This window comes from Heterodontus francisci, chromosome 5 (genome assembly GCF_036365525.1).
Source record: "Heterodontus francisci isolate sHetFra1 chromosome 5, sHetFra1.hap1, whole genome shotgun sequence".
In the NCBI taxonomy this organism is placed as follows: Eukaryota; Metazoa; Chordata; class Chondrichthyes; order Heterodontiformes; family Heterodontidae; genus Heterodontus; species Heterodontus francisci.
Window position 1 is genome coordinate 60451571 of NC_090375.1, and position 24728 is coordinate 60476298.

General features: G+C 45.7%; 1 protein-coding gene across 11 annotated transcripts in view; it reads left to right on the forward strand.

The window, feature by feature from the left end:
• LOC137369872 (microtubule-associated protein 4-like) overlaps positions 1-9715 on the forward strand; it is a 546551-nt gene extending 536836 nt beyond the window's left edge. For 9 of the 11 annotated variants that reach the window (XM_068031528.1, XM_068031523.1, XM_068031527.1 and 6 more), the window contains 2 exons: positions 582-623; positions 1525-3089. In XM_068031528.1, the coding sequence (XP_067887629.1) occupies positions 582-601 (20 nt within the window). In that variant the 3' untranslated portion in view covers positions 602-623; positions 1525-3089. Of the gene's footprint in view, positions 1-581; positions 624-1524; positions 3090-9625 lie in introns of those variants that run through there. The other 2 variants (XM_068031524.1, XM_068031525.1) reach the window with 2 other exon arrangements.
• The last annotated feature ends 15013 nt before the right edge of the window (positions 9716-24728 follow it).

A 24728-nucleotide genomic window follows, 5' to 3' on the forward strand; every position in this document is an offset into this window, starting at 1 on the left:
ATGTTCACTATTTTTGGTTAAAGTGCTTCGATTCATATTCTCTGGTCATGCACAGAGGCAGTTCTTACCTGTTGGCATTGTGAGCACAGAAGGTAAAAGCAGTGCTTGGTATTGTATAAACCAGGAGAATCCGTCGTTCAATCTCTGATGCGTGTTGTGTTGTGTTAGCTGATCTAGACCAGGAATGGAGTAGGGCTGCTGCACTTTGGCTCAGCAACCCTATGTTTAGGGGTGAGGGGGAATTTGAGGCAGGCATTCCCCCCCACCCACAATTTTTTCACGGTGCGGGAATGTGTACATGTGTGGCCATTAAGCAAGGGGAGCATCAGTCTCAGTTATGAGGGTCAAATACAGTCGATGGTCACTGTCCAAACTTTCACATGAGGAATCGCCACTTGGGTGAGGTCTCAGAGTGCAGCTGGTACCCTCAGGGACATCACTGTTGAGTTTGATTCTTGGTGCGAGTCATGGCCTTCAAGGGAGTGGAATAAAAAAGGTTGGAAGAGAAGAAAGGGTGAAAATTTAAAGTGCAGAGATTAACGATTTTGTTTAAAATTTGTTGAAGTTGTGTTTGCTTTCAGATGATACAGCAGTAGGATAATATGAGCTGTTCTAGTATCTGTGTGAGTATGGAAAGTTTTTTATTCTGACCTATTCCCTGTAGTGGTTAGTGATCTAGCGATCTTTTGAAATGAACTGTGTTTTTGCCCCCTCCTTTCCTGAAAGGGGCTAGTTTTTTGTGTGCAGTTCCCTTCGTATCACACTCGTGGACACTTCATGTGTGAACCCTGACAGTAAAGACAGAATTTTAAATTGATGGTCCCAGCCAAAATGGCAGGACCTGTAGCAGGTCAGGTATCTGTTGACAGCTCCAGCAGGCTTTGCCATGGCTGTTTAATTGAGCTACCGCGTTAGCATCCCACCTCCGGGTTTCCTGACCAATCAGAGAGGGCAAGCAGGATGTTGTGTCGAATCTGTCAAAGGAAGAATTTCTAATTAAAGGGACACCCACATGGTTAACAATGACTCAACTAGACATGGATGTTCGTGGCTGCAGCAAGCACAGGATTGGCGAGGAAACCTGGGAAGGCTGCTTTCCGGGTCTCTCACTTTGACCTGGAGGTCTTGCTGCGGGATCTGAGGGACTGAAGCAAGATGATGTTTCCCAAGGATGGGAGGAAAAGGTCAACCTTTCAAAGCAAGCAGGCTAGTATAGAAATAGCCGAGAAAGTCAGCAGCAGAAGTATTATCCCTCCAAACTGGAGACAATGCACGAAGAGGATCAGGGACCTCAGAAGGGCGGTTAAGTTGAGTCAAGCCTCACACTCTGACTTTCCCAGCATTTTCTTGCACAGCACTCCTTGCAGCTCTCTCTCTGCAGGCACCTCACATTCCCATCTGAAAAGCCAACACTCATTCTCTCACACCCATGCTGCACAGTCACCCTCCACAAGTGTTGTCTTACCCCCCTATCCACACAAGCCATTTATAACACTCAGAACTCTCTGTTTTCTCTCCTTGCAGCTCCAGGGAAGCAGAGACCCGGAGGCAACGAAGGGTCGGTGCAGGGAATGGCCCTCCAGTGACAGACACCTTAATGGCCACTAGCAATGCATGCCCCCATCCAGTGCACTGGGAAGGAGGTCTTGCTCCAGGAGGCTACAGATGTCAGCAACAAACTGCCATGAGAGCCTGAGGCATTGGTGCTCACACATATCAAGAGAGCTGATTTTGTGCCTGTACAGCCTGTGTTGGGGTCTTACCTCCTTGGAGTTGGAGCTCTGTATCCACCCAATCTGTCCTGTGGAGCACATGTGGTTGAGACAAAGGCAGCTGCGGCTGGTGTTGCTCGTGCTGCTCCTTCTGTTCCTCATCAGAGATGGTAGAGCTGCATAAGCTGCTCCCATGACATGGTGAAAGCTGACTGCAGGGAAGTGTAGCTGAAGGTGAGTGAAGTGCAAGACAGCTGACCTGATTTCCAAGAGTCGGCAATCACCAGTCAAGCAGTGAAAGCACTCTCTTAGAAGAAGTAAAAACTGAAAATACTGAGCAGGAAAGGCAGCATCTGTGGAGAGAGAAACAGATTCAACGGCTGGAATTTTGCCAGCATACCATGGATCCCTTTGCCGGGACCAAATATGGGTCCTGTGTCCGTGTGGGCGAACAGCATGACCGGGAAGGGCATCATACCAGCAGCGGCCAATTAAGAGGCTGCTGCCGGGACTGCCGTTGGCCTCTCAGAGCTGCTGGCCCAATCAAAAGGCTGGCAGCCTTGGCAGTGCCACTGATAGGGGTGGCCATTGCTGAGGCTGCAAGGAGAAGGAGAGGGCGCCTCATTGTTGAGATACCCTCATAGGCAGGCAGGCCCCAGCGATTGGAGGGGTGATCCCACCAGAGGCAGCTGCGGGGGTGACCATTGCTGCCGTGGGCCCCTCAGTGATCCATCGAGTGCCATTAAAGGGAAGCATCCCCACCCCCCAACCCATCACTGGGAAGCCACTTTGATATACCAGGCAGGCTCCCCACGTGGTGGGGAGGGGCTGTGCTGATACCAGCAAAATCCTGGCTGAGGCATAAAATGGCCAGTAGTAGACCAGTTAACTATTTTAATTGGCCACCTCTGTTTGTGGGCAGCTGAGCTGCTGCCGTTCCCACCACTTGCAATACACTGTGGCGGTGGGAGGACGTTGGGCTTCCTTCTCGACGCCTTCTGCCGCTATTATACCAGCCCTCCCACCTCCCAATCTGACTCTAGAGGGCTGGTAAATCCTGGCCAACATTTCAGATCAACCTTTCTGATGAAATGTCATCAAACTGAAACGCTCGTTCTGTATCTCTCCCTGCAGATACTGCCTGACCTGTTGAGTATTTCCAGCATTTTCTGCTTTATTTCTGTTTTTATTTCAGATTTGCAGCATCCTCAGTATTTTGCTTTTGTGTTCTCTGAAGGCTGGAGCTCTTCAGTTTCACTGTTCAAAGCCTTTCCAGCCCATCAATTCACTGAAGAGGCACTCCCCGCTCTGCACTCATCTGGTTGAACGTGGCAAGTTGCTGACAGCTCAGGAAATAGGTGCTCTGGCTGTTCAGAATGGTTGGTTAAAACAGAACTTAATGACTTATGTGAATATTTTAATTATTTACCCGACAGCTCCTTGGGGGTTCCCCACATGTCTGCAAACTCACCTGGGTAAAACCCGGAAATGGGCGGGATGATGTCAGGATCCAAGTCATGTTGAAAGAGAAGGTTGTTGAGACACTGGATGGGCTAAAAATTGATAAAGAGGAGCTATTAGATAGGCTGGCAATACTTAAAGTTGATAAGTCACCAGGACCGAATGAGATGCATTCAAGGATACTTAGGAAAGTAAGGATGGAAATTGAGGAGGCACTGGCCATAATCTTCCAATCCTGCTTAGATACAGGTGTGGTGCCAGAGGACTGGAATTGCAAATGTTACACCATTGTTTAAAAAAAAAAGGCTTTAAGGACAAGCCCAGCAACTACAGGCCAGTCAGTTTAACCTCAGTGGTGGGAAAGCTTTTAGAAACAATAATTCGGGACAAAATTAATAGTCACTTGGACAAATGTGGATTAATTGAGGAAAGCCAGCATGGATTTGTTAAGAGAAAATAATGTTTAACTAACTTGCTTGAGTTTTTTGATGAGGGAACAGAGAGGGTGGCTGTGCAGGCTGTGGGCTGGCCTGTACACCATGGTCGCGATCCACTTGTTGACGAAGACGATGCAGATGGAAGTGAACAGGTTCACCAAGAGCCCGATTACCGTGATGAGGTCCTTTCTTAAGTGCATTACTACTAACCAATTAATGAAGGTACCCCACCAGCATTCAGCTCACTAGAGGACAATGGTGGGAGCTGATGAAATGTTTTATTACCTGCAGCCCCTTCCTCCACCCACTCCCGTTGTGGGCATCTCGGGAGAGACCAAACCCTAACAGAAAATCCGGAGCGAAACCCCGAAGGCGGTCATGTGTCACCTTTGGCATGTTTCTGGCAGTTCCTGCAGCCACACAGGTGCCAAACGTCGTGCTCTGCACTCCTTTGGACCCCACCGCTTGGGCAACTCACAACCTCCATACATCCGCCCAGGCGTGCGCCATGGAGAGGTCACTCCATAGTCGCCTCACAGTGACAAAAACAACACGGAAGGTAGCAGTTACGGGTTATAAGTCCAGCTCAATTGGCGTAGAGATTGGGCACCACGGGTTGTTTTTGTCAGTGGGAGAGGTCATCGCATCTCACTGGACAGCTACTGCCCGCCTCAAACCGGGCAGCCCCCGGTCAGTAAGGTTCTGTCCCGCCACAGTCCACCTGCTTCAGTGGGTGCTTGGAGCTCAGGGTCATTGCCCGAAAAGTGTACTGCAACACCACACCAAACAGCACGACAAAAAAAGGAAAGAAGGTACCAGCCCTTCGTTTTGCAAGCTGGAACGTCAGAACTGTGTGTCCTGGCCTGTTGGAAGACCTTACACAAATCAACGATTCTCGAAAGACCGCCATCATTAAAAACAAGCTCAGTAGACTCAATGTGGACATTGCAGCACTTCAGGAGACTCCCTGCAAGCGGATCTCTAAGAGAGCAAGACTACACCTTCTTCTGGCAGGGTAGGGATCCTGAAGAACCAAGACAGCATGGAGTGGGCTTCGCCATCGGAAACTCCTTGCTCAGCATGATAGAATCACCCTCAAATGGCTCAGAACGCATACTGTCCATCCGACTGCTCACCACCTCTGGTCCAGTACACCTACTCAGCATTTATGCTCCAACACTCTGCTCTCCACCTGAAGCTAAAGATCAGTTCTACGAGGAACTCCATAATATCATTAGTAGCATCTCCAATACCGAACATCTGTTCCTACTGGGGGACTTTAATGCCAGGGTTGGGGCTGACCATGACTCATGGCCCTCCTGCCTTGGGCGGTATGGCATTGGAAGGATGAATGAGAATGGACAGAGACTGCTTGAGTTGTGTACCTATCACAACCTCTGCATCACCAACTCGTTCTTTCATACTAAACTCTGTCACCAGGTTTCTTGGAGGCACCCAAGATCAGGTCGTTGGCACCAGCTGGACCTCATCGTCACAAGGCGAGCCTCTTTAAACAGCGTTCAAATCACACGCAGCTTCCACAGTGCGGACTGCGACACCGACCACTCCCTGGTGTGCAGCAAGGTTAGTCTCAAACCAAAGAAGCTGCATCACTCCAAGCAGAAGGGCCGCCCGCGCATCAAAACTAGCAGAATTTCTTATCCACAGCTGTTACATAAGTTTCTAAATTCACTTGAAAAAGCCCTTCAAAACACTCCTACAGGGGATGCAGAGACCAAGAGGGCCCACATCAGAGATGCCATCTACGACTCAGCAATGACCACCTATGGCAAATGTGTGAAGCAGAATGCAGACTGGTTTCAATCTCACTTTGAAGAGCTGGAACCTGTCATAGTCACTAAGCGCATTGCACTGTTGAACTACAAGAAAGCCCCCAGCCAGTTAACATCTGTAGCACTTAAAGCAGCCAGAAGTGCTGCACAAAGAACAGCCAGGCGCTGCGCAAATGACTACTGGCAACACCTATGCAGTCATATTCAGCTGGCCTCCAACACCGGAAACATCAGAGGAATGTATGATGGCATTAAGAGAGCTTTTGAGCCAACCATCAAGAAGATCGCCCCCCCTCAAATCTAAATCAGGGACACAATCACTGACCAATGCAAGCAAATGGACAGCTGGGTGGAGCACTACCTAGAACTGTACTTCAGGAAAAATGTTGTCACTGAGACCGTCCTCAATGCAGCCCAGTCTCTGCCTGTCATGGATGAGCTGGACGTACAGCCAACAAAATCAGAACTCAGTGATGCCATTGATTCTCTAGCTAGCGGAAAAGCCCCTGGGAAGGACGGCATTACCCCTGAAATAATCAAGAGTGCCAAGCATGCTATACTTTCAGCACTCTACGATACGAGCTGCTTTGCCTGTGCTGGGATGAGGGAGCAGTACCACAGGACATGCGCGATGCCAATATCATCACTCTCGATAAGAACAAGGGTGACCGCAGTGACTGCAACAACTAACGTGGAATCTCCCTGCTCAGCATAGTGGGGAAAGTCTTCGCTTGAGTTGCTTTAAACAGGCTCCAGAAGCTGGATGAGCGTGTCTACCCTGAGGCACAGTGTGGCTTTCGAGCAGAGAGATCCAGCATTGACATGCTGTCCTCCCTTCGCCAGCTACAGGAGAAATGCCACGAACAACAGATGCCCCTCTGCGTTGCTTTCATTGATCTCACTAAAGCCTTTGACCTCGTCAGCAGACGTGGTCTCATCAGACTACTAGCAAAGATCGGATGTCCACCAAAGCTACAAAGTATCATCACCTCATTCCATGACAATATGAAAGGCACAATTCAGCATAGCGGCGCCTCATCAGATCCCTTTCCTATCCTGAGTGGCGTGAAACAGGGCTGTTTTTTCGCACCTACACTGTTTGGGATCTTCTCCCTGCTGCTCTCACATGCGTTCAAGTCTTCAGAAGAAGGAATTTTCCTCCACACAAGATCAGGTGGCAGGTTGTTAAACCTTGCCTGTCTAAGAGCGAAGACCAAAGTACGGAAAGTCCTCATCAGGGAACTCCTCTTTGCTGACGATGCTGCATTAACATCTCACACTGAAGAGTGTCTGCAGAGACTCATCGACACAATTGCAGCTGCCTGCAACGAATTTGGCCTAACCATCAGCCTCAAGAAAACGAACATCATGGGACAGAACGTCAGAAATGCTCCATCCATCAATATCGGTGACCATGCTCTGGAAGTGGTTCAAGAGTTCACCTACCTAGGTTCAACTATTACCAGTAGCCTGTCTCCTCGATGCAGAAATCAACAAGCGCATGGGAAAGGCTTCCACTGCTATGTCCAAACTGGCCAAGAGAGTGTGGGAAAATGGCGCACTGACACGGAATACAAAAGTCCGAGTGTATCAAGCCTGTGTCCTCAGTACCTTGCTCTACGGCAGCGAGGCCTGGACAACGTATGTCAGCCAAGAGCGATGTCTCAGTTCATTCCACCTTCGCTGCCTCCGGAGAATCCTTGGCATCAGGTGGCAGGACCGTATCTCCAACACAGAAGTCCTCGAGGCGGCCAACCTCCCCAGCATATACACCCTACTGAGCCAGCGGCGCTTGAGATGGCTTGGCCATGTGAGCCGCAAGGAAGATGGCAGGATCCCCAAGGACACATAGAACAGCGAGCTCTTCACTGGTGTCAGACCCACTGGCCGTCCATGTCTCCGCTTTAAAGACGTCTGCAAACATGACATAAAGTCCTGTTGCATTGATCACAAGTCGTGGGAGTCAGTTGCCAGTGATCGCCAGAGCTGGCGGGCAGCCATAAAGGCGGGGCTAAAGTGTGGCGAGTCCAAGAGACTTAGCAATTGGCAGGAAAAAAGACAGAAGCGCAAGGGGAGAGCCAACTGTGTAACAGCCCCGACAACCAATTTTATCTGCAGCACCTGTGGAAGATTCTGTCACTCTAGAATTGGCCTTTATAGCCACTCCAGGCGCTGCTTCACAAAACACTGACCACCTCCAGGTGCTTACCCATTGTCTCTCGAGACATGGAGGCCAAAGAAGAAGAAGAAGAACAGAGAGGGTTGATGAGGGTAATGCAGTTGATGTGGTGTACATGGACTTCCAGCAGGAATTTGATAAAGTGCCACATAACAGGCTTGTCAGCCAAGTTAGAACCCGTGAAATAAATGGGAAAGTAGTAGCATGGATACGAAGTTGTCTGAGTGACAGGAAACAGAGAGTAGTGGTGAATGGTTGTTTCTTGGACTAGAGGAAGGTTTTTACTGGGCCAGGGGTCAGTGTTGGGACCTCTGCTTTTCTTGATGTATACTAATGTCCTAGTTCTGAAGAAGGGTCACTGACCTGAAACGTTAACTCTGCTTCTCTCTCCACAGATGCTGCCAGACCTGTGCTGAGTGTTTCCAGCATTTCGTGTTTTTATTTCAGATTTCCAGCATCTGCAGTATTTTGCTTTTAAATTAATGTCCTAGACTTGGGTGTGCAGGGCACATTTTCAAAATTTGCGAATGACACAAAAGTTGGTAGTATTGTGAACTGTGAGGAGGATAGTGATAAACTTCAAGAGGACATCAACAGGCTGGTGGAATGGGCAGACAAGTAGCAGATGAATTTAATGCAGAAAAGTGTGAAGTGATTCATTTTGGTAGGAAGAGTGAGGCGAGGCAATATAAATAAAGGATACAATTCTAAGGAAACACGAACAGAGGGACTTGGGAGTATACGAATCATTGAAGGTTGCAAGGCAGGTTGAGAAAGCGGTTAATAAAGCATATGGGATCCTAAGCTTTATAAATAGGGACATAGAGTACAAAAACAAGGAAGTTATGATAAACCTGTATAAAATACTGTTTCTGCCTCAACTGGAGTAATGTGTCCAGTTCTGGGCACTATGCTTTTGGAAGGATGTTTACGCATTAGAGGGGGTGCAGAAAAGATTCGCGAGAATGGTTCCAAGGATGAGGAACTTCAGTTGTGTGGATAGTTTGGAGAGGTTGGGGCTGTTCTTGTTAGAAAAGAGAAGGTTGAGAGGAGTTTTGATAGAGGTATTCAAAATCATGAGGGGCCTAGACAGAGCAGATAGGGAGAAACTGTTCTCATTGGCCGAAGGATCCAGAACCAGAGGACACTGATTTAAGGTGATTGGCAAATGAAGCAACAGCAACATGAGGAAAACTTTTTAATGCAGTGAGTGGTTAGGATCTGGAATGCAGTGCCTGAGAGTGTGGTGGAGGCAGATTCAATCAAGGCATTCAAAAGAGAACTGGATAATTATCTGAAGAGAAAACATTTGCAGGGCTATGGGGAAAAGGCAAGGGAGTGAAACTAGGTGTAACCATTCTATGATTCTATCCTGACCCAACATCACTTTTGGGGGATTTAATGCCCTGCACACACATGGACCCACCTTCCCTTGCCTGTTAAAAATGTCCCCCCTAATTATCAGAAGGCTGTTTGACTGTAGAGCACATCGTAGCCAATCCTGACCTTATCTGTACCTGATGTCAGTGCAACCAGTGGCTGCACTGGTTGTGATCTTCCAAAATTCCCTAGATTCTGGGAAGGTCCCAGTGAATCCAGTGGAAGGTAACAAATGCTATTCAAGGAAGGAGGGAGAGAGAAAACGGGGAACTACAGGCCAGCTAGCCAGACATCAGTTGTCAGGAAAATGCTGGAATCCATTATTAAAAAAGTGGTAACAGGGCACTTAGAAAATCATAATATGAGCTTTGTGAAAGAGAAATTATTTTTAACTAATCTACTACAATTTTTTAAGGATGTAACTAACAGGGTAGGTAAAGGGGAACCAGTGGATGTCATATATTTGGATTTTCAAAAGGTATTTGAAAAGGTGCCACACAAAAAGCCTATTCCTGATCCTCCTAGTTGTGTTCTGATGCTCTTGTGTCCACACAAACACTTTCCAGCTAGGGTCACTGGCTAATTCCTCTCTGAAAGAAGAGGAGCACAATGGCTTTTGTTCCTAACGAGATTTTTCACCCCCTCTCTTTTCTTTCTCCACAGATTGAATCTCGCAAGTTGATGTTCCGTGAGAATGCCAAGGCCAGGACAGACATTGTGTACAAATCCCCCAACGTTTCAGACAATACCTCTCCTCTCTGCAGCATGTCACTGACCGAAAGCCTCAGCTCCCTCGGATCACCGCAGCTTGCTACTCTCGCTGAAGATGTGTCTGCCGCTCTAGCACAGCAGGGCTTGTGAATTTTTTCTTTTCTTTCTTCCTCATGTTCTTTTCAAACTACATTTAACCAAAACAAGAAGTTTAGCATCATTAACAGGATTTGTGCTTTAAAAAGGACTTGTTCCTATTGAGTTATTTCAGGGCTGGGTAACTATATTGCACCCTTTTATCTAAAAAATCCACAGTACAGATCTGAGGTACTACTACCATATGAGACCTTATTGGGAAATAACTAATAAATTTCTGTTCTTTTGGGAGAAGAGCTGGGCTTGATGCGTCAATGAAGGAACCAGTGTCTGGCACAGCATTTTGGAGTCTGAGTGGAAAAATCTATTGGATCATCTGATAGTCAAAGAGTGATAGACAGGGGAGTTAGTGATAGTTAACCTAAACACCCCAATCCCACCTGCAGCCCAAATATAAACCCTGCCTTCCCAACAAACACTTAACGAAATGACAGAAATTTTCTGTGATTTTTTTTTTGCTTACCAAACTGCATATTCCCCATAAATTTTAGAAATGTCCTTGTTCTTTACCCTGCCATTGAAATTCTGATAGCAGCTGTAACTCAACATTTCAAAAACAAAAGATCTTGCCCTTCTACCAAAACAATAACTTGTGAAAATCCTAACCCCATGTTCTTTTGAAGTCACTTTTTTCCAGATTTATTCCATATTTTCCTCCTTTTTTCCTGTAAATAAACCATAAATGTCAAAAGAATAAATAATTAGAAGAAATTGAATTTGTTTGCACATTGAGCAAGGAGAGAGAGGGCTGGAGGAATAGAGAAACACACAGACCAGTTTGATTTAAAGGAAAACATTTGAGGTGAATGTTAGGAATTGTCAAACCTTAAGGGTATGTTGAGATACATTTTAAAGAAATTACAGTCATTATTACAGAATAGAATCATAGAATGATACAGCACAGAAGCAGGCCATTGACTATTTTCCCCTTGTGAAATTCAGTAATCTCCTGGCCCTGTTTTTCTCAGTCCTAGTCACTGGATTCTTGTGCAATGAGGATTGTAGTTCGGAAAGTTGTTCATCACTCACTTCCCTTTTATGCATTTTTAATAGAATCATAAAATCTAGAAAGAGGCCATTTGGCCTGTCATACTTGTGCCAATGTTTTAAAAAAGCTATCCAATTAGTCCCACTCCCCCACTCTTTCCCCATAGCCCTTTATCTCTCTTTAATTCTCAATTTCTCAGTGGGTTAGCACTCTCATCTCTGACTCAAGAAATTGAGAATTTGACCCTCACTCCAGCACTTGAGTACATAACTTGAGTGGAGTGCTCAGAGCTTGTCCCTCATACCACATTCATCCTGTTGAACTGGGTATTAAAGCTGGAATGGGAATACTGTAGGATAAAAGGATGAGATCAAATGGGCCTCCTCTACCCGGACCTCTTGATTTTATTTGGGAGTTAAGCTGAGGTACAGGTGTTGGCAGCAGCTGATTTGATGCTAGATGTAGAATACCAAGTGGAAGCACTTTGAAACTAGCACTCGTAATCACAGAACAACTGCTCACCATTGTTCAAACTGAACTTGGCTGAGGAGAGATGGGACTAAAAATAATTGATATGTAAAATCATAAACCAGTACAATGCTTATGGATATTTTTGCAGTCCGGTGTGTGCACTGTAGAGAGATCTGTTGCAAGTCCGGGAGCTGAATCCATCCGCTCCGCCTGAATTTCTGCAAGTTCCCCATTCCCTAAGCTGTCAATCCATGGGCTTGTCCCTCCCCAGTCAGCATTCTGCCTTTGGTGAGTGTAGCAGCAACTTGGACAGGATGGTGAGGGAAGATGCTGGAAACATTCAGCAGGTCTGCCAACACCTGTGCAGAGAAAGATCATCGACCTGAAACATTAACTTTACCTTCCTGTCTCGACAGATAAGGTTTCTGTTTTTATTTAATGGGGAAATTTTGTTTTCCCTCTTTCAGTTGAGTGTCATGCCTTCAGGAACCAACTCCACCTTAAAAAAAAATCACGCCCTTTTAAAAATAAAACTTATACCCATTTAAAGATCCTAGTTTTGTAACTGTGAAAAGATTGTTTTTAGTCATTTACACAAGTGGCATGGTTACAATGTTTAATTCCTCCAGTTAATGCTTGTTAATGCTCTCTCAAAACGGTCTAAATGTAGACCTCGTCCCTAGATGCTGCTTTGTTGAAAAGGGACTTGTTGCTTTATTTTAAGCATCTTTTATTTGGACCACATGTAAGATTGTGTTAAAAGTGCCTTTCAAAATGGGCACTTGCAGTGCTGGCATCTGTCAGGTGAAGCTGGAGCAACTCAGCGCCATCCTCAAGTCCAATTAAAATATTCCCTCTTCAATGGGATTCAAAGGTTGTCAATTCTCCACAGCTTCTATCCTGGTTGAAGGTGAATTTGGGTAGAGGAGGGGGTAGGGTCACGACTGGATTTCTCTACATAGTGACTCAAAGCCATTACATTTTTTTTGCATTAAGAACAAGTCCTGTTAGTGAATAAAACAGAGGCATATTTTCCCATAGTCTTTGCAGCTTTGTTTCCACCTCGATGTTTAAATCTGTTTTTTAAAAAAGTGTAAAATGTTTTAACTTGTAGATTTCTTCAAGGTTAATCTTTAGTGATGAAGTACTGACTATTGTAAAATGAGTAGTGATTTAAAAAAATACAATTAACATTCTGTTTTCTAAGCAATATAATCTTAAAGGTTGTGTCAAGTGGAGTGCTGCGTTGTCAAGATAAATGGTTTCAGAAGGGATGGCGGAGTGGGTTAGTGTCAGCTGGGAAGGATTGTTTTCAGTGCTGGTTTGTATAGCAGGAAGGCAGCTGTAGGTGGAAGTGATGTTCGTGCAGAGTTGTATAAAGTGATAAGTCAGAGAGAGGCTGTTTAAAAAGTGTCATGTCATATACCAATGTGTAGCAGTGAGCAAAACTTGAGTGGACTACAACAAAGACCATAAAGTTCAGACAGGACAGGAGCTGCCACAACTGAGTGAGTGGAGTCTGAGCCTGTGTGCCTTTTCTGTATTTTTAAATTTGAAAAATGTAGAATTGCAGGTCACTCTCTCCCTCTCACACAAACACACACACGCACAGTGGGTGAGAGCTGTGTACAGTGCAGTCGTGTTCAGTAACTGGCCTCCAAAGAAGCTCAGAGTAAAGGGGGTTGGATCATAAATTGCTGAGATTGTTTTCACCATATTTTGTGGTAGCAGCGAAGGGCAGCGGTATAATCTAAAAATAAAAGTATCTGAACAACCCAGAAATGAAATTCTGAAGAGTGACTCCACAGTTGTCTGCAACATTATTCACCTCTGAAATGTTTTTAAATTGTTTGCAATGGTGTACGGTGGGAGTGAAGTCCTGAGGCTGCTGAGTGTCTCCCTCAGTTTGTGGAAGGCCAGTAGAAAGAGGGGACAGTGCTTTTTTTTTTAAACACTGCCTCCGGCAGTCACCGAGTGACACCAGAGGCACAAAGTTCACCTCTCTTACCTAATAGTGTGCTGTCTGTAGTGGGACATGCACAGGTCGCGTAGATGGAAATGCAATTAACAAACGTTTCTGATGACGGGTTAAATCCTTTCCTAATTTAGAGAGGAAGGACCAGATTGAGTAAGGCAGGTGAAAAAGTTAGGAGTGGAAGATTAACCATGGATAGATGCGTCTGGGTTTTACAGCAACAGGGTTTTACTTTCCAGGTGAAGTCAGGTATCTTAGTGTAGAATTAATATTGGGTTTGTCGATCTAGATTTGGCAGTCAACATTAACTCTAGCATTGCTTAGAAGGATACACAGTGTTCAACACTCGCTGCTCATTAATCCTCATCTAAATGTAATTGTCACGAATTTATTGCCTCTGTCTGTACCAGTCTGTCCCGGTACCATCATTGCACCACTAGAGCTTTGTAATGCATCTGCAATGGTAGCCTGCACTTAACCTTTTAAACACTATTCAGAATCGCTCAAGTGTTTAGTATATATTATATATATTTTCTGTTGTTTACACTTAACTCAAAGTAGCTCTAGAAGATGGTTGGTTATAACAACATTGCTTTATTCACTGCACTAATGTCCAGGTGTGTGTGTGTGTTGGGAGACAGAAAGGATGTGTGGACAAATTTGTTTTTTTTTTAGAGTAAAGTGTATATTCAAAAACTTTCACCAGTGGAAAGATAGCACATTTTGATTATTGGGATCACTTTAACTGATCCTTAGATCAATGACTTCAGCACTATGGTAGTGTACAACTTGTGCCCAAGTACAGTTTTATTTTTGTAGATTAGGGTGGGGAGTAATATTTGAGAGCTGCCTGGGAAGACTGAGATGCCAGTGAACTGCTGTACTGAAGTAGTTGGGAATTTGGCCCCATTCTTGACAGTCTAATGTGGATACATTTTTCATTGATGTGTTGTCAATTTTTTCCCTCTTTCACCTGTTGTCCCCTGCTCTCTCGAAAGCAGTGACTCATGCTGGGGCTGTGCAGTTTGGTGGCTGTAGCTAGTTCTGGTGTACTCAGCAGTGTGGCTGTTCCCAATGAGCTGACCCTCAATTGGCACCTCAATACCTGTGTTTCCAGCAGAGCCCATTGGATATCATGAGGATCAAAGCGGTGGGACACTCAGTTAAAATTGTGTCCCCTGAGAATATTATAGCGGCTGTTCAGAATTTACCCAATGGACCGGGGGCGGGGGTCCTAGGTTTGGTTTCCCTCGTGCTGTTAGCTCATCTCAAGAGGACTCAGCAGTTGATGCAGATGCCTGCAATGCATCCCCTGGATTAGGGATTATCCTTCAGATCACTACCAGGTGGCTTTTACCATGTCCCCAGCAGATCCCCCGCTGGAAATTTTCACACATGTAATGACAGGCTGAGAACTTTGCCCAGTGATGGAATAACCTGCTTTGTATTGGGTCCACCACACAATGTCTGGGGAGGGTTAACAGACCCCAGCAAGATTCGGCGCCTTTCAGGAGAGGAAGGGATGGAAATTAGCGAGAGATGTAAAAGAAATTGAGAGGTATTAACGACGTTTATCGGGGGTTTTGTTGGCTTTTAGAAGAGTCTTCTTTGTAAATCAGTGTGCTTTGTCCTTTCCTTCAAACCTCCCAAAAGGAAAAAAAGGTCAAGGCGAGTGTTCCTGGGCCCTTCTCTGTTTTCAATAACTTTGTTAAAAATCCATAGCGAAGAACTGTTGCTATCCCGTTTTTACTATGTTTACCAGTGGAACGAGGTTTGATTACTTTCAGTACAAAAAATACATTTGCACAGAATTGATTTCAGGACAAAGGTGGAATTATTCTGACAATCCCAGACAGATTGTTTCGGGTTTACAATTGTGTTGAAAAACGCTATCTTAAAATTTTATGCATCCAACGATTTGTAAAGAATTGTACAATCCGCTCAGTGCGAGTACTTCAGATGTTATGTGCATGTGTACTTGTTGCCCGGATCAGTTTTAATGTGATGTTCGTGCTGCTGTGATTGTAATTTTTTTTTAGTTGCATTGCCTTTTGTGTGGTTTAAATGTGAATTGGTCTGTGTCAGGAGCAAGTGGCAAACCCTGAAATCGTCTGAATGCCGCTTGTTTTTTTAAAACCGTCAATACCACTTCCCAGGTACCTCCTGGAGTAGCATGAAGCTATTTTGATGGGAATTACAGGTTTGATTTCGGGTCTTTGGGCAGTCATGCTGATGTGAATCTGAGCTAGCAGTAGGAACTCTACAATTGGCCTCAGTACCTTCTCGGTTGGGGGACGGTGTGGGGAGGGACAGAATCAGCCTGGGTTCCTGTTTCCTAAGGCTAGCCAGTGACTGACTCCGGGATTAGTGCACCTAATAGATGTCCAGTGAAAAGAGGATTAGGTTCTGAAGCCTTCTGTGGTCGAATAGCCCACCTCAGCTTGCACATAATGAATAGCCATGGAACGGGTGTTCACGGAGGCAAGAGCCAACTTTTTTGGGACACGGAGGGGGGAGAGGAAAACCTGGCAGACGGTTAAAACATGGTCTTTATTTGGGGGCCAGTTTGGGAAATGTGTAGATGGTTTGGTATTTCATTAATCGTGTGATCTGATTGCAGAGGTGATGTTTGATGTGACTACAATCACCTCCTCATCTTGGCATCCCACCTCCTCACTCACCCAAAAATTACTCCTGTTACTGACCACTGTGATTCTTGGCCAAACTCTCCAGAATGAATTTATTTGCTTGTGAATTGTTCCTTTAAATGAATATTGAAATAAAATCTGCACGTGCTACCTAGATTTCTAAAAGAAAATCCTGTCTGGAGTTGTAACTAACAGCTTTGATGGGGGGAGAAAAGTGAAATGTTCAGGCCACTGATAGTTTGCACTCTGAGCTAGATGTCCCTGGGTAGTGTGGAACCAGTGTGACCTGCATCAGTGTGACAGACATTGTGATTGATGTTTAATGATGTAGATTCTGTTATATACATGTTTTTTAAAAAACTGCAGTCCACTCCAGGCCAACATATCCTCCCCCACCCCCTTAAAAAAAAATGTTCATGTCCACTGTGAGACTGGATGACATGTGGCTTTATTTAAATTATGGAGAGACAATGTCTCTGACAGCCAGCTTGCACGGGGGAAATGCTGACTGTCCTTTTAAAATGAGAGTCTCACCATCGGAATCTCTGCTTTTGAGAGAAAATTATTTTAGTTTAAAGTAACTTGATGCCCCAACAGCACCGAGTTGAAAGGATCGGTGCTTTCTCATCACTAACTCTGCACTTAATTGATGCTGTATTGTTTTGTCTATGTCCCCTTGTTCACGAATGGTTCACCTCTCTCTAATTTCAGATTGATGTTCCCGTTAAACCATGATTCCTCCCCAAACGCTGACACAGTACGTAAAATAAAAACAAATTCATCAGCAAAGAGATGAGGCAAAAACACTTGCTGATCTTTAGTAAGAAAAGGCAGGGACAAGAAATGGCCTTTGGTAGTAGCGCAACCCTAAATTCCCCAACACCCCCTCCCCTTTCTCTTTTTCAGCCTCTCCCCTTTCCTTTCCTTCCTCTGCTCCTCCCTCATCTGCACTTTGGACTTATAGCAGTCTGTAGTCAACCTTGTCCGGCAGTTTCTGCCAATCATTTTCAAAGAAACTCTTCTTAAAGTATGTTTTTCCCAGCAGTTTAAAATTTCTTCTTGTGTTTTTTAAGTGGGCGGTAGGGGGTGTGATGGTGAGACTCTAAAGATCTTGAGATTTCAGTTTATTTCACTCATGCCCTTTCAAAATTCCTTTGTAGCTATTTTAACCGAGCCATCACTTCCTAATGAAGGAACTTGATGAAGTCTTAAGCATCTGTCTGCAAATGTCACAGAGCATAACTTAGAGGCATGAATTATTTACAATAAAGGACTTTTCGTTGTTGGTTTTTACAACTTGAGATGAGAGAAGCGAGAATTTTAAAAAAGAACCTGTTACTGAAGACCAAGGAACATGAGTTGACATTTGTGTTTTGTGTGTGTTTTTTTGGAATCTATAAATAGATTTGAAAAGCAGTAAATGGCACCAGCAGTGAGTATCTGGGTGAGGTTGTACAGTATTTCTGCTGCTGCTGTCGTTGTCCACACATTTAATGTTCTGGAATTTTCTTCTCGCTTTTGCTGTTTGGCCGCTGATAAGCAAACATCACTGTGGCAGAACTCAATTCCCATTGTTCAGTCCTTATTGTATAAGTAAAGATTTGAAATAAAGCTTATATGTTAATGTTAGCTGTGTATGTGTTGTGTTATATTTTCTGAAGTTATGCCATGTGTTAGATTGTAGAGGCCCTGCTGGGCTAGGTGCCTGGGGTGCACTGGGCTGCTGGGGACAGGTTGTTGAGTTGTATTCTTTGATTACCTTCCAAGGTCTCAATAGGTCAGGAGCAATATTGTTTCTAAACAATGTTCATTTGGCTTATACATAATTCTGTCTGGGGGTGGTGGCAATGAGTTCTATTTCTTCTCCTGTATTGCTGGTAACCTCATCTTCACCGCTGATCTCTTATCCATCCTTCATTCCTTTCACGCCATTGGTGACTGTGTCTTGAGCCGTCTGGGCCCTAAGCTCTGGAATTCTGTCCCTAAACCTCGTCACTTCTCTCTGAAAACCTACATCTTCAGTTCTTTCTTTCTTTGGTGTGCATTTTTGTCTCATTATGCTCCTGTGATGTGCCTTGGGGTGTTTTACTATGTTAAAGATGCTATATACATGTGAGTGTTCGTGGTTGATCCTGTCCCTTACTTTGGTTCAGTTCTACCTCTTGGCGAGTTCCTGGGTTAGATATTTAGGTCGGGAAAAAGAATCTCCAAGTCCCTCTGATTTTGCACTGAGCCCGACCCTGAACGCGCCACGACTCGACCCGACCCGACCATGCATTTACTTACCTTCCTGACATCGAACCTGCAAGAAGCTGCAGCGCATGCGAGAGATGTCATAGTGACGTCACTCACTCACTGTGCAGACTCGGTTTCGTCCCGGATTCCCAGCTCAGGTAAGTATTTTTTTATTTATCAGCAGAGTGCTTACTGTGTGTGTCCGGCCCGACGCGATCTGGACTCGGCCCAACTGGAGCCCGAAAGCCGGCCCTGTAAGATGTGCCCAACACAAGTTGTCAGGTCCTGGGTGGGGCCTCGAGGGAGAGGGAGAACTGAAGGGGTTAAAGCTAAAGTAATGCATTGAAAAAAAAACAGTCCCGCTGACCTGATGTTACTCCTGGTGCCTGAGTAGAGAGAGCAGCCAAGGTGAGGGGCTGTTGCAACTTGATTAAAGGAGGGGAACTGAAAATGGAAGGTGTGTAACCTGCACTAAATGGCTCCAAATGGCTGTTGCAGCTAAGCAGTTGACCTTGCTATTCATAACATAGAACAAGGAGACACTAGTACCAGTTGGACACTGGTATTTTAAATCCAGTCCGAAGAATGGGATGGAAGCCTCCTTAGTCCTCTGCCCATGCTACCCAAAGTAAATTTACATAAGAGAATACCACTGCTGCACCCCTGTGCTCACTGGCCTACATTGGTTCCCAGTCTGGCAATGCCTCAATTGTAAAATTTTCATTCTTGTTTTCAAATCTCTCCATGGCCTTACTCTTTCCTATCACTATGTTCTTCCAACTCTGAGATTTCTGCATTCCTTCAATTCTAGCCTCTTGCACATCATCGATTTTAATTTTTAAAAATTCTTTCATGGGATGTGGGTGACGCTGGCAAGATCAGCATTTATTGCTCATTCCTAACTGCCCGTCAGAAGGTGGTGGTGAGCTGCTGCCTTGAACTACTTCAGTCCATCTGGTGCGGGTACACCCATAGTGCTGTTAGGGAGGGAGTTCCAGGATTTTGACCCAGTGACAGTGAAGGAATGGTGATATAGTTCCAAGTCAGGATGGTGTGTGTCTTGGAGGGAAACTTGCAGATGGAGGTGTTGCCATGCATCTGCTGTCCTGTCCTTTTAGGTGGAAGAGGTTGTAGGTTTGGAAGGTGCTGTCGAAGGAGGCGTGGTGAATTACTACAGTGCATCTTGTAGATGGTACACACTGCTGTCACTGTGTGTTGTGGTGAAGGAAGTGAATGTTTAAGGTCATGGATGGGGGTGTCAATCAATTGCTTCACCATTGGTGGCCATGCCTTGAAGCTGCCTCGGCCCTAACTCTCTTTGCTTCTCTCTCTTCATTTAAGATGTTCCTTAAAACCTACCTCTTTGAACAAGCTTTTGGTCATCTACTATCTTCTTATGTGGCGGGCGGGGGGTGGGGTCGGTTAGTTCAGTTGATTACAGGGTTTGAGTGCGATGCAAAAAGACGCCAACAGCATGGGTTCAATCCCCGTATCGGCTGTGGTATTTCATGAAGGCCTGCTCTCCTTGCCTTGCCCCATGCTTGAGGAGTGGTGACCCACCAACTGTCTCTCTCTCTCTCATGAGGAGAGATGCCTATAATCCTTTGGGACTATGGCTAGAGCAGCATCTTGTGTGGCTCTGTCAGATTCTGTTTGATGTTTCTATAAAGTGTCTTGGGGCATTTTACTATGTCAAAGGCACAATATAAATGCAAATTGTAATTCTATTTATCAAGTGCCTTTTGCTACACACTGATTTTTTTTAAATTCAAAAGTTTGGAATGCTTCAATCTAAGGCCTAGTGGGTAATGGTCTACAACACCACCAGAAACAAATGAACTGACCATTCACTTTATTGATCCAGGTGGGATCTTTCTACCCTACATTTCAAAGTAATTGTTCCCAAGTACAAACACTTTGCAATTTGCAAATCTGTGCTCAGTGAAACCTCACTTCCTCTCAAGGTCATTCTGTCCCATTTCTAGTGCAACATTTACTAACTATGAAGTGAAGATTGTCCCAACAATGTTCCATAGACCCCAATTCAAAAGAGCTTCCCCCCAACCACAATCTGTAACCTCATGACCTGGCATAACCCTCGCTCTACCATTACCAAGAAGCCAAGGGATCAACTCTGCTTCAATAAAGGATGCAGAGGACCATGACAGGACCATGACCAGGCATACCTAAAAATGAGGTGTCAACCAGGTGAAGCTACACCACGGGACGACTTGCATGCCGAACAGCAGAAGCAGCATGCAAAAGACAGAGCTGAATGATCCCACAACTAATGGATCTGCTCAAAGCTCTGCTGCATTCAGTTGTGAATGGTGGTGGACACCTGAACAACTGGAGGAGGAGGCTCCACAAATATCCCTATCTTCAATGATGGTGTAGCCCAGCACATCAGTGCAAAAGAAAAGGCAGAAGTGTTTGCAACCATTGACTCAGTTCTACTCATCCTGGTGCGGCCACCGTGTGAGCTATGCGCCCACCTGGAAGGCGCTGGCCAGAGACGTGAAAGGTGGCCCGAGTGCCCATGAGATTGTCGTCGTAGCTCAGGGCCTCAATCCGACCTCGGTCGCCCTTCCTCCATCACAGCTGGGAGCTGGGAAAGAAGCTCCACCGTGAGCTGGACGGTGACCACGAGCGCAGCATCAGCCTGGAGGACGCTGACCCGCTCGCCAGGGTCGCAACCCCCTTCCTAGCTCACCCTCTCCACACCCCCCCCCACACCTCGCCCCTGCACTGACTCCCGCCTCGCACCCCCTCACAACCCCCCTTCCCAGACTCAAACCAAAGAAGCCACATCACTCCAAGCAGAAGGGCTGCCTGCACTTCAACACTAACAGAATTTCTTATCCACAGCTGTTGCGTAAGTTTCTAAATTCACTTGAAAAAGCCGTTCAAAACACTCCTACAGGGAATGCAGAGACCAAGAGGGCCCACGTCAGAAATGCCATCTATGACTCAGCAATGACCACCTGTGACAAACACGAGAAGCAGAATGCAGACTGGTTTCAATCTCACTTTGATGAGCTGGAACCTGTCATAGTCGCTAAGCACTGTTGAACTACAAACAAGCCCCCCAGCAAGTTAACATCTGTAGCACTTAAAGTAGCCAGAAGCACTACACAAATAGCCAGGCGCTGTGCAAATGACTACTGGCAACATCGATGCAGTCGTATTCAGCTGGCCTCCGACACCGGAAACATCAGAGGAATGTATGATGGCATTAAGAGAGCTTTTGGACCAACCATCAAGTCTGAATCAGGGGGTCACGATCACTGACCAAAGCAGGTAAATGGACAGCTGGGTGGAGCACTACCTTGAACTGTACTCGAGGGAAAATGTTGTCACTGAGACTGCTCTCAATGCAGCCCAGTCTCTGTCAGTAATGGATGAGCTGAACGAACAGACAACAAAATCGGAACTCAGTGATGCTATTGATTCTCTAGCCAGTGGAAAAGCCCTCTGGGAAGGACGGCATTACCCCTGAAATAATCAAGAGTGTCAAGCCTGCCCAGCTCTCAGCAATCCATGAATTGCTTTGCCTGTGCTGGGATGAGGGCACAGTACCACAGGACATGTGCGATGCCAATATCATCACCCTCTATAAGAACAAGGGTGACCCCGGTGACTGCAACAACTACCGTGGAATCTCCCTGCTCAGCATAATGGGGAAAGTCTTTGCTCGAGTAGTTTTTAAACAGGCTCCAGAAGCTGGCTGAGCTTGTCTACCCTGAGGCACAATGTGGCTTTCAAGCAGAGAGATCCACCATTGACAAGCTGTTCTCCCTTTGCCAGCTACAGAAGAAATGCCACAAACAACAGATGCCCCTCTTCAATGCTTTCATAGATCTCACTAAAGCCTTTGACCTCGGCAGCAGACGTGGTCTCTTCAGACTACTAACAAAGATCGGATGTCCACCAAAGCTACTAAGTATCATCACCTCATTCCATGACAATATGAAAGGCACAATTCAGCACAGCGAGGCCTCATCAGACCCCTTCCCTATCCTGAGTGCCATGAAACAGGGCTGTGTTCTTGCACCTACACGGTTTGGGATTTTCGTCTCCCTGCTGCTCTCACATGTGTTCAAGTCTTCAGAAGAAGGAATTTTCCTCCACCCAAGAGCGAAGACCAAAGTACAGAAGGTCCTCATCAAGGAACTCCTCTTTGCTTCAATGCTGCATGAACATCACACACAGAAGAGTGTCTGCAGAGACTCATCAACAGGATTGCAGCTGCCTGCAACGAATTTGGCCTAACCATCAGCCTCAAGAAAACGAACATCATGCTCCATCCGTCAATATCAGCGACCACGCTCTGGAAGTGGTTCAAGAGTTCACCTACCTAGGCTCAACTATCACCAGTAACCTGTCTCTCGATGCAGAAATCAACAAACGCATGGGAAAGGCATCTGCTGCTATGTCCAGACTGGCCAAGAGGGTGTGGGAAAATGGCGCACTGACATGGATGCAAAACTCCGAGTGTATCAAACCTGTGTTCTCAGTACCTTGCTCTACGGCAGCAAGGCCTGGACAACGTATGTCAGCCAAGAGTGGCGTCTCAATTCATTCCATCGTCACTGCCTCCTGCTTCAGAATCTAAGCGAAGGTGGTGTTATTCCAGCCAACATTAGCAGCATCCAGGTCTTGGAACATGATGTACATCCTATCTGGAACAATGTGCGGGTGCTTGTTGACCAGGTCGACATCAGGTGGCAGGACAGTATCTCCAATGCAGAAGTCCTCGAGGCGGCCAACATCCCCAGCATATACACCCTACTGAGCCAGCGGCGCTTGAGATGGCTTGGTCATGTGAGCTGCATGGAAGATGGCAGAATCCCCAAGGACGCATTGTATAGCGAGCTCGTCATTGGAATCAAACCCACTGGCCGTCCATGTCTCCGCTTTAAAGACATCTGCAAACGCGACATGAAGTCCTGTGACATTGACCACAAGTCGTGGGAGTCAGGTGCCAGTGATCGCCAGAGCTGGCAGGCAGCCTTAAAGGCGGGGCTAAAGTGTGGCGAGTCGAAGAGAGCAGTTTGCAGGAAAAAAGACAGAATCGCAAGGAGAGAGCCAAATGTGTAACAGCCTCGACGACCAATCTTTTCTGCAGCGCACGTGGAAGAGTCTGTCACTCTAGAATTGGCCTTTATAGACACTCCAGGTGCTGCTTCACAAACCACTGACCACCTCCAGGCGCTTACCCATTGTCTCTCGAGCCAAGGAGGCCAAAGAAGAGAAGATACTAGTGTCTCCCTGTAGCTGTGGTGGATATATACTTCAAAACATGCAAGAGCTAGTAGTAAGTCTAGGGTTTCTTTTTCCAAGTGGAAACCACACATCCCAGAAACTTCACGATTTTGCATTTAGTTTTAGGGGCAGGGAACTCCAACAAAGCTTGTACTTTTGCTGTTCTTGTCCTTGCCCTCCTCTATGCACCAGGTTGGTTAACCATGCTTTTGCAAATTCATTTTTGGCAATGTTTAGAAAATTACAGGCAGCTGATTTGGTGATAAACAGAACTTCTAGTTGTTCCAAGTGTCAGGGTATACCAGTACATCATCAAGGTAAACCACATAGTTAGGAACACTGGCTACCACATGGTTCGGTAGTCTCTGGAAAGTTGCTGGGGCGTTTTTAGCCCGAATGGCATCACTCGGCATTGGAAAAGACGGTGTGGTGGGACAAAGGCCGATATTTCTTTAGCTCGGGGTATTAAAGGAACCTGCCAATATCCCTTTAACAAATCTATTTTTGTAGGAAATGTGGCACTGCCCACTGTCAATACAGTCTTCCAAGCGAGGAATTGGATAGAAGTCTGCCTTTGTCTTAATCTTTCTATAGCAAAATCTAGTTGAACCATCAGATTTAGGCTTTAACACCACTGGGGAATTCTTGCTGCTTTGACTGGGTCCATTTAGGTGGTTTTCCAACATGTATTTGATGTCTGCTTTCACCTGGGCCTGTTTCTCTTGACCTAAGGATGGTGTTTTATAGGAGAGGATTCTCCTACATCTACATCATATATGGCTAAGCTGGCACAGCCTGGTTTGTCCCTACTGATTTCTTTAAATGCTGTGAGTAGCCTTGTTAGGTCCCTTCATTGTTCTGCATCTAAATATGAAAGCAGAGTGTTTAATCTCCATAACAATTCAGTGTTAGCTAACCGCATAGGTGGTTGTTTAATTTGGGAATCGTCTAGGCCTCCTTCTGCCTCATCCTCTATCCCTTTTGTCCCTCCCTGTCCTTACTACCTGACATAACTGTGCTTGCTTATCCTCCTCCCAGTGGTGATATTGTTTTAAGATATTGATGTGATGCAGCCAATTCTTTTTCCAGCAATCTGGGGTGTCAATTAAATCATTTTCTTTCCCAATCCTTTTGACTACTCTATATTGACCATTGAACCGTACTTTCAGCGATTCACCCTGTAAAGGCAGGAATGCTAACATCTCATCCCCTGGTTGAAATGTTCAGGTCATGGCATGCTTGTCTGCCCATTCCTTCACAATTGTTTGGGAAGCTCCAAGGTTTTCATGAGTTGTTCCTAGAACATGGATACATAAA